The sequence below is a fragment of the Bubalus kerabau genome, chromosome 2, assembly GCF_029407905.1.
Source record: "Bubalus kerabau isolate K-KA32 ecotype Philippines breed swamp buffalo chromosome 2, PCC_UOA_SB_1v2, whole genome shotgun sequence".
Taxonomy (NCBI): Eukaryota; Metazoa; Chordata; class Mammalia; order Artiodactyla; family Bovidae; genus Bubalus; species Bubalus kerabau.
The window spans coordinates 11,089,614-11,104,066 of NC_073625.1; the positions used below are offsets into that span (position 1 = coordinate 11,089,614).

The window sequence follows — 14,453 nt, forward strand, 5'->3', positions numbered from 1 at the left end:
GTATTTCTTTTGCATTTCTTTTGTTAAGAGTATTCCTGGGACTTCCCTGGCAGTCCAGTGGTTAAGGATGTGCCCTGAAATGCAGGGGATGAGGGTTCAATCCCTGGTAAGGAAACTAAGATCCCACATGCCAAAGAGTAACTAGAAAGTCTGGGTGCCTTAACAGAAGAGTGAAGATCCTGTGTGCTGCAACTAGAACCCATCACTGCTGCTGCTAAGTCGCTTCAGTCGTGTCTGACTCTGTGCGACCCCGTGCGACCCCATAGTCTGCAGCCCACCAGGCGTCCCCGTCCCTGGGATTCTCCAGGCAAGAACACTGGAGTGGGTTGCCATTTCCTTCTCCAATGCAAGAACCCATCACAGCCAAATAAATAAATAAAATGTTTTAAAAGACTCTGCTTAAAAAAAAAAAAAAGGAATATTCCTAAATATTTTTATGCTACTGTGAATGGGATTTTAATTTCATTTTCAGATTGTTCATTGCAATTACATAGAAATTCAACTCATTTTTGTACTGCGACTGTGTATCTCATGATTTTTTATAAACTCATTTAATTGTTTTAAAGGGTATTTTTGATGGATTCCTTAGGATTATTATATATATGCAAGATCATGTTATCTGCAAAGAGAGAAAGTGAGTTGCATTTCTTCCCTTCCAAATTGAATGTCTTTTATTTCTTTTTTCTTACCTGAATATACTGTCTGGAGTCTCTAGTACAGCATTTAATAGAGGTAATGGAAGTCTGTATTCTTGCTTTTTGTTTGATTTTAGGGGGAAAGGACTCAGAATTTTTATATTAGTATGATGTTAGCTGTAGGTATTTCATAGATGCTCTGTGTCAGGTTAAGTTCCTTCCTATTTATAACTTGAAGACAATTTTATAAATGAGTGGCTATTACATTTTCTACTTTTAATTAATTTTTATTGGAGCATAGTTGTTTTACAACGTTGCATTTTGTTTCTACTGTACAGCATAATGAATCAGCCATACGTATTTGTTGTCGTTGTTCAGTCGCTTGATCATGTCCGTCTCTTTGCAACCCCATGGACTGCAGCACGCCGGGCTTCCTTGTCCTTCAGCATCTCCCAGGGCTTGCTCAAACTCATGTCCATCAAGTCAGTGATGACAGCCAACCATCTCATCCTCTGTCATCCCCTTCTCCTCCTGCCTTCAGTCTTTCCCAGCATCAGGGTCTTCTCTAATGAGTCAGCTCTTTGTATCAGGTGGCCAAATATTGGAACTTCAGCATCAGTCCTTCCAATGAATATTCAGGATTGATTTCCTTTAGAACTGACTGGTTTGATCCCCTTGCAGTCCAAGGGATTCTCAAGAGCCAAACATATATCCTCTCCCTTTCAGAATTCCTTCCCATTCAGGTCGCTACAGTGCATTTAGTACAGTTCTCTGTCCTATACACAGCATGTTCCATTAGTTATATTGCTACATCGTTTTTCTGCATATTTTGAAATGATCATGTATTTTATTTTCCTTTATTTAAATAATGTGGTGTACTACATTAATTAAATCAATGTGCACTACTGAAATAAATCCCTCTTGGCCATGGTGGCATTCTTTTCACAAGTTCCTGGATTCTGTTTGTAATTTGAAAAGGATTTTTGCATCAGTATTCATGAGAAATATTAATCTATAGTTTCTTGTGAGGCCTTCATCTGGCATTGGTGTCAGGGTAACACCATCATCTAGAATGAGTTTTAAAGTATTCCTCTCTCTTACATATTCCAGGAGAGATTGTGGTGTATTGTATACCACACAATACACCATACAATACACATCATACACCAATACACAATGTTATCAAACATTATTATTTCTTCTTTAAGTGTTTGATAATATTCACCAGTGAAGATATCTGGATCTGGGCTTTACTTTGTGGAAAGATTTTAAGTTCCTAATTCAGTTTTACACTTGCTTATTCAGAATTTCCATCTCTTCTTAACTCAGTTTTGGTACTTTGCATCTTAGGAATTTTTCCATTTGTCTAATTTGCTTGGATATACTAGTTTAGTATATTTTCTTATAATTATTTTAAATCATGTAAGAGCAGTATGGATTCTCCTCTTTCATTTCTAATTTTGGTGATATGTTATCTCTCTTTTTTTCATGGTCTAGGTAAAGGTTTGTCCATTTTTGCTGATTCCTTTTGAAAGAAGCAACTTTGGTTTCAGTAATTTCCTCTCAACCATGATTATTTCTTTCATGATGCTGACTCTGGATTTAATTCTCTCCTTTTTGTACATTTATAAAGTACAACATTATAGAATAGTTTCTTTAAATATTTAGATATTTCAATATATTTAAGTATTTAAAGCTAAAAATTTTCCCTCTAAGTACTGCTGTAGCTGTACACCTCTTGATATGTTGCTTTTTATTCAGTTCAAAATGCCTAATGTTTTAATACTATTTTTTCTTTGACACTGTGATTATTGATAAGTGTGTTTTTTAATTTCCAGTATTTGTGGATTTTATTAAATTCCCTTCATTTGTTGATTTCTAATTTAATTTTGCTGTCATCAGAGGGCAATCTTTGTATGATTCCAGACGGAGAAGGCAATGGCACCCCACTCCAGCACTCTTCCCTGGAAAATCCCATAGATGGAGGAGCCAATAGGCTGCAGTCCATGGGGTCACTAAGAGTCGGACATGATTGAGTGACTTCACTTTCACTTTTCACTTTCATGCATTGGAGAAGGAAATGGCAACCCACTCTAGTGTTCTTGCCTGGAGAATCCCAAGGACGGGGGAGCCTGGTGGGCTTCCGTCTATGGGGTCGCACAGAGTCGGACACGACTGAAGCGACTTAGCAGTAGCAGCAGCAGCCTTTTGAAATATACTGAGACTGGTTTTATACCCTAGCATGTCCATCCTCAAAGATATGTATTATTATAAATAATGCATATTCTGCTGTTGCTGGGTGGAGTGTTCAGTAGATGTCAATTTAGTCCAGTTGCTTGATAGTGTGGTAAATGTTTTCTATGTCCTTGCTATTTTCAGCATAGTTGTGGGAGACCCTGAGCCAGCCCTAAGAAAGCCTCATCCAGATTCCTGACCCATAGAAACTGTGAGGATAATTTAAGTTTGAGGCTAACTTGTTAAGCAATGATAGATAAGTAACATACCATGACCCTATAAAACCTGGCCTTCACCTACATCTCCGACCCCTTTTGTCTTAGTAGGGGCCCTCCACAAAACAGGACTTGAGGCAAAACTTATAAGCTAATGCTTCATTAAGGTTTGGGAGGCTAGACAGACAAAAGCAAAACAAATAAAGATAGTTGGTACATTACTAAGGTGACCAAAGCTTTATCAAAAATTGTATGTACTTTTTCTGTCAGGGAGGTTTTCCCTGGAAATAATACATGAAACATGGCGGCTGAGGTCAATCTGTCAATAGAACTGAGAATAAAACCAGGGCCACAAAGATTGAGATTGTCCCATAGACTCAGTCCAATGTACCATCTCCTACCACACTGCTATAGCAAATCGAGTGATAAATAGTCATATTTCAATGAATTCTTAATTTGTACAAACTGATTTATGAGAGTTTTATTTCATTGCCTTTAAAACAGGAGATAGATTACAAAATGTCTGACTTGTCAACCACATTTTAGAAACACGTATATCAGTCTTGTTAAAGAATTATTATTTGAATCGGTGTTTCTAAAAAAGAATCCATATTTTGGAAATAAATATTAATTAGACCTTTGTTTTCTAATCAGAAGCACTGAGCAGAAAAACATGGCTTAACAATTCTGGAGAAGCACATAAACAAGGACCAATACACTCTTTCCTTATCCATCATTAAATTTGAAGAGAATAACAAATCACTTTTATTCCTTTATTGAATTCCCAGTTCAAGATCTTTCTATTGCTTCTTTTTCTTGAAATCTTTTACACAAATTTTCCCTTTGTCATTTATCAGTTCAGTTCAGTTGCTCAGTCGTGTCTAAATCTTTGCGACCCCATGAATCGCAGGACGCCAGGCCTCCCTGTCCATCACCAACTCCCGGAGTTCACTCAGACTCACGTCCATCAAGTCAGTGATGCCATCCAGCCATCTCATCCTCTGTCATCCCCTTCTCCTCTGCTCCCAATCCCTCCCAGCATCAGGGTCTTTTCCAATGAGTCAACTGTTCGCATGAGGTGGCCAAAGTACTGGAGTTTTAGCTTCAGCATCATTCCCTCCAAAGAAATCCCAGGGCTGATGTCCTTCAGAATGGACTGGTTGGATCTCCTTGCAGTCCAAGGGACTCTCAAGAGTCTTCTCCAACACCACAGTTCAAAAGCATCAATTCTTCGGCGCTCAGCCTTCTTCACAGTCCAACTCTCACATCCATACATGACCACAGGAAAAACCACAGCCTTCACTAGACGACCCTTTGTTGGCAAAGTAATGTCTCTGTTTTTGAATATGCTATCTAGGTTGGTCATAACTTTTCTTCCAAGGAGTAAGCGTCTTTTAATTTCATGGCTGCAGTCACCATCTACAGTGATTTTGGAGCCCAGAAAAATAAAGTCTGACACTGTTTCCACTGTTTCCCCAACTATTTCCCAGGAAGTGGTGGGACCGGATGCCATGATCTTCGTTTTCTGAATGTTGAGTTTTAAGCCAACTTTTTTACTCTCCTCTTTCACTTTCATCAAGAGGCTTTTTAGTTTCTCTTCACTTTCTGCCATAAGGGTGGTGTCATCTGCATATCTGAGGTTATTGATATTTCTCCAAGCAATCTTGATTCCAGCTTGTGTTTCTTCCAGTCCAGCGTTTCTCATGATATACCCTGCATATAAGTTAAATAAGCAGGGTGACAATATACAGCCTTGACGTACTCTTTTCCTATTTGGAACCAGTCTGTTGTTCCGTGTCCAGTTCTAACTGTTGCTTCCTGACCTGCATACAGAGTTCTCAAGAGGCAGGTCAGGTGGTCTGGTATTCCCATCTCTTTCAGAATTTTCCACAGTTTATTGTGACCCACACAGTCAAAGGCTTTGGCATAGTCAATAAAGCAGAAATAGATGTTTTTCTGGAACTCTCTTGCTTTTTCCATGATCCAGCAGATGTTGGCAATTTGATCTCTGGTTGCTCTGCATTTCCTAAAACCAGCTTGAACATCAGGAAGTTCACGGTTCACGTATTGCTGAAGCCTGACTTGGAGAATTTTGAGCATTACTTTACTAGCATGTGAGATGAGTGCAATTGTGCGGTAGTTTGAGCATTCTTTGGCATTGCCTTTCTTTGGGACTGGAATGAAAACTGACCTTTTCCAGTCCTGTGGCCACTGCTGAGTTTTCCAAATTTGCTGGCCTGTTGAGTGGAGCACTTTCACAGCATCATCTTTCAGGATTTTAAATACCTCCACTGGAATTCTATCACCTCCACTAGCCTTGTTCGCAGTGAGCCTTTCTAAGGCCCACTTGACTTCACATTCCAGGATGTCTGGCTCTAGGTGAGTGATCACACCATCGCAATTATCTGGGTCATGAAGATCTTTTTTGTACAGTTCTTCTGTGTGTTCTTGCCACCTCTTCTTAATATCTTCTGCTTCTGTTAGATCCATACCATTTCTGTCCTTTATTGAGCCCATCTTTGCATGAAATGTCTCCTTGGTATCTCTAATTTTCTTGAAGAGATCTCTAGTCTTTCCCATTCTGTTGTTTTCCTCTATTTCTTTGCATTGATCACTGAGGAAGGCTTTCTTATCTCTTCTTGCTATTCTTTGGAACTCTGCATTCAGATGTTTATATCTTTCCTTTTCTCCTTTGCTTTTTGCATCTCTTCTTTTCACAGCTATTTGTAAGGCCTCCCCAGACAGCCATTTTGCTTTTTTGCATTTCTTTTCCATGGGGATGGTTTGATCCCTGTCTCCTGTACAATGTCACGAATCTCATTCCATAGTTCATCAGGCACTCTATCTATCAGATCTAGGCCCTTAAATCTATTTCTCACTTCCACTGTATAATCATAAGGGATTTGATTTAGGTCATACCTGAATGGTCTAGTGGTTTTCCCTACTTGCTTCAATTTAAGTCTGAATTTGGTCATAAGGGGTTCATGATCTGAGCCACAGTCAGCTCCTGGTCTTGTTTTTGCTGACTGTATAGAGCTTCTCCATATTCGGCTGCAAAGAATATAATCAATCTGATTTCAGTGTTGACCTTCTGGTGATGTCCATGTGTAGAGTCTTCTCTTGTGTTGGAAGAGTGTGTTTGCTATGACCAGTGCATTTTCTTGGCAAAACTCTATTAGTCTTTGCCCTGCTTCATTCCGTATTCCAACGCCAGATTTGCCTGTTACTCCAGGTGTTTCTTGACTTCCAACTTTTGCATTCCAGTCCCCTATAATGAAAAGGACATCTTTTTTGGGTGTTAGTTCTAAAAGGTCTTGTAGGTCTTCATAGAACCGTTCAACTTCCGATTCTTCAGAGTTACTGGTTGGTGCATAGACTTGGATTACTGTGATATTGAATGGTTTGCCTTGGAAATGAACAGAGATCATTCTGTCGTTTTTGAAATTGCATCCAAGTACTGCATTTCGGACTCTTTTGTTGACCATGATGGCTACTCCATTTCTTCTGAGGGTTTCCTGCCCACAGTAGTAGATATAATGGTCATCTGAGTTAAATTCACCCATTTCAGTCCATTTTAGTTCGCTGATTCCTAGAATGTCAACATTAATCCTTGCCATCTCTTGTTTGACCACTTCCAATTTGCCTTGATTCATGGACCTGACATTCCAGGTTCCTATGCAATGTTGCTCTTTACAGCATTGGACCTTGCTTCTATCACCAGTCACATCCATACCTGGGTATTGTTTTTGCTTTGGCTCCTTCCCTTCATTCTTTCTGGAGTTATTTCTCCACTGATCTCCAGTAGCATATTGGGCCCCTACTGACCTGGGGAGTTCCTCTTTCAGTATCCTATCATTTTGCCTTTTCATACTGTTCATGGGGTTCTCAAGGCAAGAATACTGAAGTGGTTTGCCATTTCCTTCTCCAGTGGACCACATTCTGTCAGAACTCTCCACCATGACCCGCCCATCTTGGGTTGCCCCACGGGCATGGTTTAGTTTCATTGAGTTAGACAAGGCTGTGGTCCTAGTGTGATTAGATTGACTAGTTTTCTGTGAGTACGGTTTCAGTGTGTCTGCCCTCTGATGCCCTCTTGCAACACCTACCATCTTACTTGGGTTTCTCTTACCTTGGGCATGGGGTATCTCTTCACGGCTGCTCCAGCAAAGCACAGCCACTGCCCCTTACCTTGAACGAGGGGTATCTCCTCACCACCGCCCTTCCTGGCCTTCAATGTGGGATAGCTCCTCTAGGCCCTGCTGTGCCCGCGCAGCCACAGATCCTTGGATATGGGGTTGGTCCTCCCGGCCGCCGCCCCTGGCCTCGGGCGTGGGGTAGCTCCTGTCATTTATGTATTAACTCAAATGTCACTACCTAGAGTGACATTTTCTGTTTAGCTTGGCTAAAATACACTCTCAGTCACTCTATTCTATTAGCTTACTATATTTTTAAATCATTTATCATTATACAAAGCTGTATCTTTAATGTTTGTTTGTATGAAGATTTCTTCTCTACAATACCCACCAAAAGACAGTGTGGAGTAAACTATTTTCTAAATTAATGAATGAATGAACAATTTCAAGCTGCAAACACACGGTAAATGCATATCAGCTCATAGCACCACTCTTCTATTTCATCCAAAGTTCACTGACCTTTGATCTGTATATTTTTGTTGTTATTTTTTCTGTTCTGCATTGCTATACATTACTTTTAGGGATATGAGTAAAGTAAAGTGATGTTCAGCTGTTACATTTAACTGGAACCAATTTTTCTTTGATACTGATTAAGAAATCACTGTGTTTTCAGTCCTATTTATTTTTTTCCACCTTTCCTTCTGCTCTAATCCTTGTAGTCGACTCTGTCTTCTCTTTTATAAGGCATTTTAAAATTAATTAATGTATGTATTTTCAGCTGCCCTGGGTCTTTGTTGTTTTACATGGGCTTTCTCTAGTTACGGCAAGCAGGGGCTACACTCCAGTTGGGGTGCACTGGCTTCTCATTGTGGTGGCTCCCCTTATTGTAGCACATGAGATCTAGAGCATGGGGGCTTCCGTAGTTACAGCGTGAGAGCTCTCGAGTTGTGGCACATGGGCTTAGCTGCCCTGCAGCATGTGGGATCTTAGTTCCCAGACCAGGGATCAAACCCGTGTCCCCTGCATTGGCAGGTGGATTCTTAATCACCAGAGCACCAGGAAAATCCTATCAACTGGTGGGCTACAGTCCACAGAGCTACAAAGAGTCAGACACAAATGAAGTAACTTAACACACACACACACACACACATCTGTTAAGGGGTTAATATCCAAAATATATAACAGACTCGTATGACTCAATATTAAAAAAAAAACTAACAAGCAAGCAAAAAACTTGATTTTAAAATGGACAGAGAGCCTGAATAGGCATATTTTCAAAGAAGACATATAGATGGCCAACAGGCACAGGTAAAAATGCTCAGTATCACTAATCGGGGAAATGCAAATAAAATTTCACAATAAGGTATCACCTCACATCTGTCAAAATGGCTATCATCAAAAAGACAACAAATAGCAAATGTTTACGAGGATGTTGGAGAAGGAAATGGCAACCCACTCCAGTGTTCTTGCCTGGAGAATCCCAGGGACGGTGGAGCCTGGTGGGCTGCCATCTGTGGGGTCGCACAGAGTCAGACATGACTGAAGCTACGAGGATGTGGAGAAAAGGGAACCCTGGCAACCTGTTGGTGGGAATATAAATTGTTACAGTCACTATGAGAAACTGCATGGAGGTTTCTCAAAAAGTAAAAATAGAACTACTTTGATCCAGGTTATATATCTGAAGGATACAATACCAGTGTCTTGAAGAGATAGGTATACCCCCATATTCATTGCAGCATTATTCACCATAGCCAAGATATGGCGATGACCTAAGTGTTGAACAATAGATGAATGTATTCAAAGAAATGGAGTGGAATAATATTCAGCCATAAAAAGAAAAATAAGGAAATCCCGCCATTTGCAGCAACAAGTAGGGACCTTGAGGGCATTGCGCTAAGTGAAATAAGTCAGACAAGAGAAAGACAAAGACTGTATGACCTCACATGCAAAATGTTAAAAAGCCAAACTCCTCATATTGGTGGTTGCCAGAGGATGTGGGATAAGGAAAGTGGGAAGATGTAAGTTAAGAATACAAATTATCAACTATAAAATGAAAAAAAAAATAGTCTAAGGATCTAATGTACTGCATGGCGACTATAGTTAACAATAATGTTATTATCTACTTGAAAGTTGCTAAAACTGTAAATCCTAAGTGTTCTCAGTATGTGAAGTGGAGGATGTGTTAACTAACCTTATTGTGCTCATCATTTTACAATTCAAACTTACAGCAATTTGTTACATTGTATACCTTAAATAATGTTACATGTTGAATGTATCAATAAACCTGGGGGAAATTTTTTTTAAAGATAAGATCATGTTCCTCCTCCAATCTTAAGAATGCATGCCATTTACCCTGTTCATGAGTTTATTTCTTACTCCTAGGGATGCCAGTGGATTGTTCTGGGTGCTGGGCAATTTTCAGGGATTCATTAAATGCTTTTTTTTTAAGGAATGGAATCAAATGGTTGTAACAGTATCTGAATGAATTCTGAAGGAACGGGGGTTTTTACCAGAATACAGTAAAGAGAAGTCAGTCAATAAAAAAACTAATCTAACCTCCTGCACTCATGTGAAGTAGAATGATAGAAAATAAGAACTTAATAAGGTTGTCCAAGATGTATGTTGATCACAGAGAAACCCCAATGGGTACAAGAAGGATTTGTAACGAGGTAAACAAATGGAAAGTCAAATCAGAAAAGAAAGAAGTCAGGCATTATGTACAGGAGAGTCCTAGATATAATAGATTACAGAGGAGACTGAAGGCTGACAGGGCTCCAATACTGCTTGGACAAAATATGATAGGAAGGACTAAATATAATATTGACATGTCTTCCATCTCCTTAAAACAAGTATCTCAAGAAATGTAATACCTAGATATTATAAAATACAGTTTGCCTCCTACCTGGCAACTCGTTGAACAGCATGCTCCCGAACCACATACTTTATCTTTTTTCTTCCTACATAATCTAGCATCACAGCAGTCTGGATGAGTACATGTCTGTAAACAAACGCTTTGTTACTCAATCATGTATGACTAGGTACAATCCTACAAAAGTGCAATACAGAATTTATTTACAAAGTCTAAGCAGGTCCTAAAACCCATAGCTTCAGTAATTCCTTTCTTTATCTGAGACTTACTGAAATCAACATCTCATTCAGTAGTTTGTAAAAGAAATGTGTCATTTCACTACATCCATTAAATTTGAACAATAGTAATACACTGCTGTGGGGCCAAAACCTTACAGGAAATAGTTATTCTGTATCTTGTTAACTATCATTTTCTTATATTATCGCTTTCATAATAAATGTTTACATATGGAATGTCTCTGATGTGAAGCCGTCAAACAAAACTCAAACCTCTGTCCCCTCAAAAGTGGTCCAGAAGCCAGGCTGGTCTATCCAGACCTCTGATTTCAATGGGAGCTGGTCCCATACACATTTGCATTTTATAAGATTCAGTGTCTTAGATCAATTTTCCCAGTTATTTCAATAATAAGTTTGTTCTAAACTCTGCAATTGACCAACATTAGAAGTTTGAGTTTCCTGCTGAGTTTCCCATCTTTTTCCTTACTGGTATTTTAGTTGGTATTTTCAACAAACAGCTTCACCACAGGCAACAACACTGTATTTCTAAAAGGTTATTTATTTCATGTATTGACTCATGTAATCCTGTACTGACAGTTTAAATATACCTTTCTTAGCTTTTTTTTTCCCCCCTTACTGTCTCTTTGAATCAAAGGTTTGGTTATTCTTAGTTTGGGGGGTTTGTCTTCTTCAACACAACTGTATTTGCAAGGGCAGACTTTCATTTTTTTAATTAATTTATTTATTTTAATTGAAGGCTAATTACTTTACAATATTCTAGTGTATTTTGCCATACATTGACATGAATCAGCCATAGATGTACATGTGTCCCCCATCCTGAACCCACCTCCCTCCCCATCCCATCCCTCAGAGTTGTTCTAGTGTACCAGCCCTGAGCACCCTGTCTCATGCATCTGACCTGGACTGGCGATCTATTTTACATATGGTAATATACATGTTTCAATGCTATCCTCTCAAATCATCCCACCCTCAACTTCTCCCACAGAGTCCAAAAGTCTGTTCTTTATCCCTGTGTCTCTTTTGCTATCTTGCATATAGGGTCATTGTTACCATCTTTCTAAATTCCATATATATACATTAATATACTGTATCAGTGTTTTTCTTTCTGACTTACTTCACTCTGTACAATAGGCTCCAGTTTCACCCACCTCATTAGAACTGATTAAATGCATTCTTTTTAACAGTTTAGTAATATTCCATTGTGTATATGTACCACAGCTTTCTTATCCATTCATCTGCTGATGGACATCTAGGTTGCTTCCATGTCCTAGCTATTGTAAGCAGTGCTGCAATGAACATTGGGGTACATGTGTCTCTTTAAATTCTGGTTTTGTTGGTTTGTATGCCCAGCAGTGGGATTGCTGGGTCGTATGGCAGTTCTATTTCCAATTTTTCAAGGAATCTTCACACTGTTCTCCACAGTGGTTGTACTAGTTTGCATTCCCACCAACAGTGTAAGAGGGTTTCCTTTTCTCTGCATCCTCTTCAGCATTTATTGCTTGTAGACTTTTTGATAGCAGTCATTCTGACCAGTGTGAGATGGTACCTCATTGTGGTTTTGATATGCATTTTTCTGATAATAAATGATGTTGAGCATCTTTTCATGTGTCTGTTAGCCATCTGTACATCTTCTTTGGAGAAATGTCTGTTTAGTTCTTTGGCCCATTTTTTTATTGGATCATTTATTTTTCTGGTATGGAGCTGCATGAGCTGCTTATATATTTTTTAGATTAATTCTTTGTCAGTTGCTTCATTTGCTATTATTTTCTCCCATTCTGAAGGCTGTCTTTTCACCTTGCTTATAGTTTCCTTCATTGTCCAAAAGCTTTTAAGTTTAATTAGGTCACATTTGTTTATTTTTGCTTTTATTTTCAATATTCTGGGAAGTGGGTCATAGAGGATCCTGCTGTGATTTATGTCAGAGAGTGTTCTGCCTATTTTTTCCTCTAGGAGTTTTATAGTTTCTGATCTTACATTTAGATCTTTAATCCATTTTGAGTTTATTTTTGTGTATGGTGTTAGAAAGTGTTCTAGTTTCATTCTTTTACAAGTGGTTGACCAGTTTTCCCAGCACCACTTGTTAAAAGATTATCTTTTCTCTATTGTATATTCTTGCCTCCTTTGTCAAACATAAGGTGTCCATAGCTGCATGGATTTATCTCTGGGCTTTCTATTTTGTTCCATTGACCTATATTTCTGTCTTTGTGCCAGTACCATACTGTCTGGATGACTGTTGCTTTGTAGTATAGTCTGAAGTCAGGCAGGTTGATTCCTCCAATTCCATTCTTCTTTCTCAAGATTACTTTGGCTATTCGAGGTTTTTTTTTTTTTTTTTTAATTTTTTTTACTTTACAATATTGTATTGGTTTTGCCATACATCAACATGAATCCACCACGGGTGTACATGTGTTCCCAATCCTGAACCTCCCCACCCCCCCCCACCACAACTCCCTCCCCATACCATCCCTCTGGGTCATCCCAGTGCACCAGCCCCAAGCTTCCTGTATCCTGCATCGAACCTGGACTGGCGATTTGTTTCTTATATGATATTATACATGTTTCAATGCCATTCTCTCAAATCATCTGCCCCATCCCCCACAGAGTCCAAAAGACTGTTCTATACATCTGTGTCTCTTCTGCTGTCTCCCATACAGGGTTATCATTACCATCTTTCTAAATTCCATATATATGTGTTAGTATACTGTATTGGTGTTTTTCTTTCTGGCTTACTTCACTCTGTATAACCGGCTACAGTTTCATCCACCTCATTAGAACTGATTCAAATGTATTCTTTTTAATGGCTGAGGCTTTTTTGTATTTCCATACAAATTGTGAAATTATTTGTTCTAGTTTTCTGAAAAATACTGTTGGAAGCTTGATAGGGATTGCACTGAATCTGTAGATTGCTTTGGATAGTATACTCATTTTCACTATATTGATTCTTCCAATCCATGAGCATGGTATATTTCTCCATCTATTTGTGTCATCTTTGATTTCTTTCACCAGTGTTTTACTGTTTTCTATATATGGGTCTTTGTTTCTTTTGGTAGATTTATTCCTAAGTATTGTACCCCTTTCGTTGCAATGGTGAATTGAATTGCTTCCTTAACTTCTCTTTCCCTTTCTTAAGCAGAGAATGCTCTGGCTATTTCAAAATGTTTCCTTTTCCTCTCCTTCTGCCAGAAACATAAGACTTTTCTCCAGTATTCACTGTGACAACCAGTTCAAGTTTCTGGAGGTAAAGTGTGAGGGCCTTGCTATGACTGTGTTCCCAAGGAGTTTTAAACTATGAGTTCACATTAAGCCTCCAGAAATTTGTCAATTACAATTCAGGTTTTCCTACCCAGATGTTGGTTCCCAAAAGGTTTTAGCTTGTGGGTTACTACTCCAGTAGTTGTGATTCTCTGCATTCACCTGTTGGTTTTTCCAGTTTTGCGGGGGGCAGTTATTTGCTCTGTGACCTCACTTCTCTGATGGATATAAGAGCTTTTTACTTGTTGCAAATACTAAGTAGTGACTTCTAAGCTTCTCACATGTCAGACTAGAAATAATTCTTATCTTTTGATGTAATCGAATAAGAGTCCTTTGAATTGGCTTTTGATATTCACAGATATATATATATATATAGTGCATATATATGTTTGAAAATATATGAATTATAAATGTTTTCTCCTATTTCAGACTCTAGCATTTTATTTTTCTTAAAAGAGCCTGAAAGAAAAAGTTTCTTCTAATAAATTTGATGAAGTACAACTACATTGTTTTTCTTTAAAATCTCATTCTTATTTGCCTTCTCTAAGACTTTTTTGCCTATCACAAAGTCAGAAAGACTGTCTCCTATGTTTTATTCTAAAAGCTTTAGGATTTTTGCTTTTTTATATTTAAAGTATTTGATCCATTTCAGTTAGTTTTTCTGTATGATGAGATATCAATGTTTATGTACATTGATTTCTAGTTCATGCATTACTTTTGTTGGAAAGATTTTCACCCATTGAACTGCCTCAATATACTGCAGAAAACCAATTAACCATATAAACATTTTATATATGGATTCTCTGTATGGTTTCATTAAAGGGTATATTTATGTTTTGGCCAATACCATATTGTCTTGTTACAACTTTATAAACAAT

At 38.4% G+C, this 14,453-nt stretch overlaps 1 protein-coding gene across 1 annotated transcript in view; it reads right to left on the reverse strand.

The window, feature by feature from the left end:
- The window catches only part of LOC129644378 (disintegrin and metalloproteinase domain-containing protein 5-like), a 166,720-nt gene that overhangs the window by 82,947 nt on the left and 69,320 nt on the right, over nucleotides 1-14,453 (reverse strand). The window contains exon 13 of the mRNA XM_055570041.1: nucleotides 10,121-10,216. Within this exon, the coding sequence (XP_055426016.1) occupies nucleotides 10,121-10,216 (96 nt within the window). The remainder of the gene's footprint in view (nucleotides 1-10,120; nucleotides 10,217-14,453) is intronic.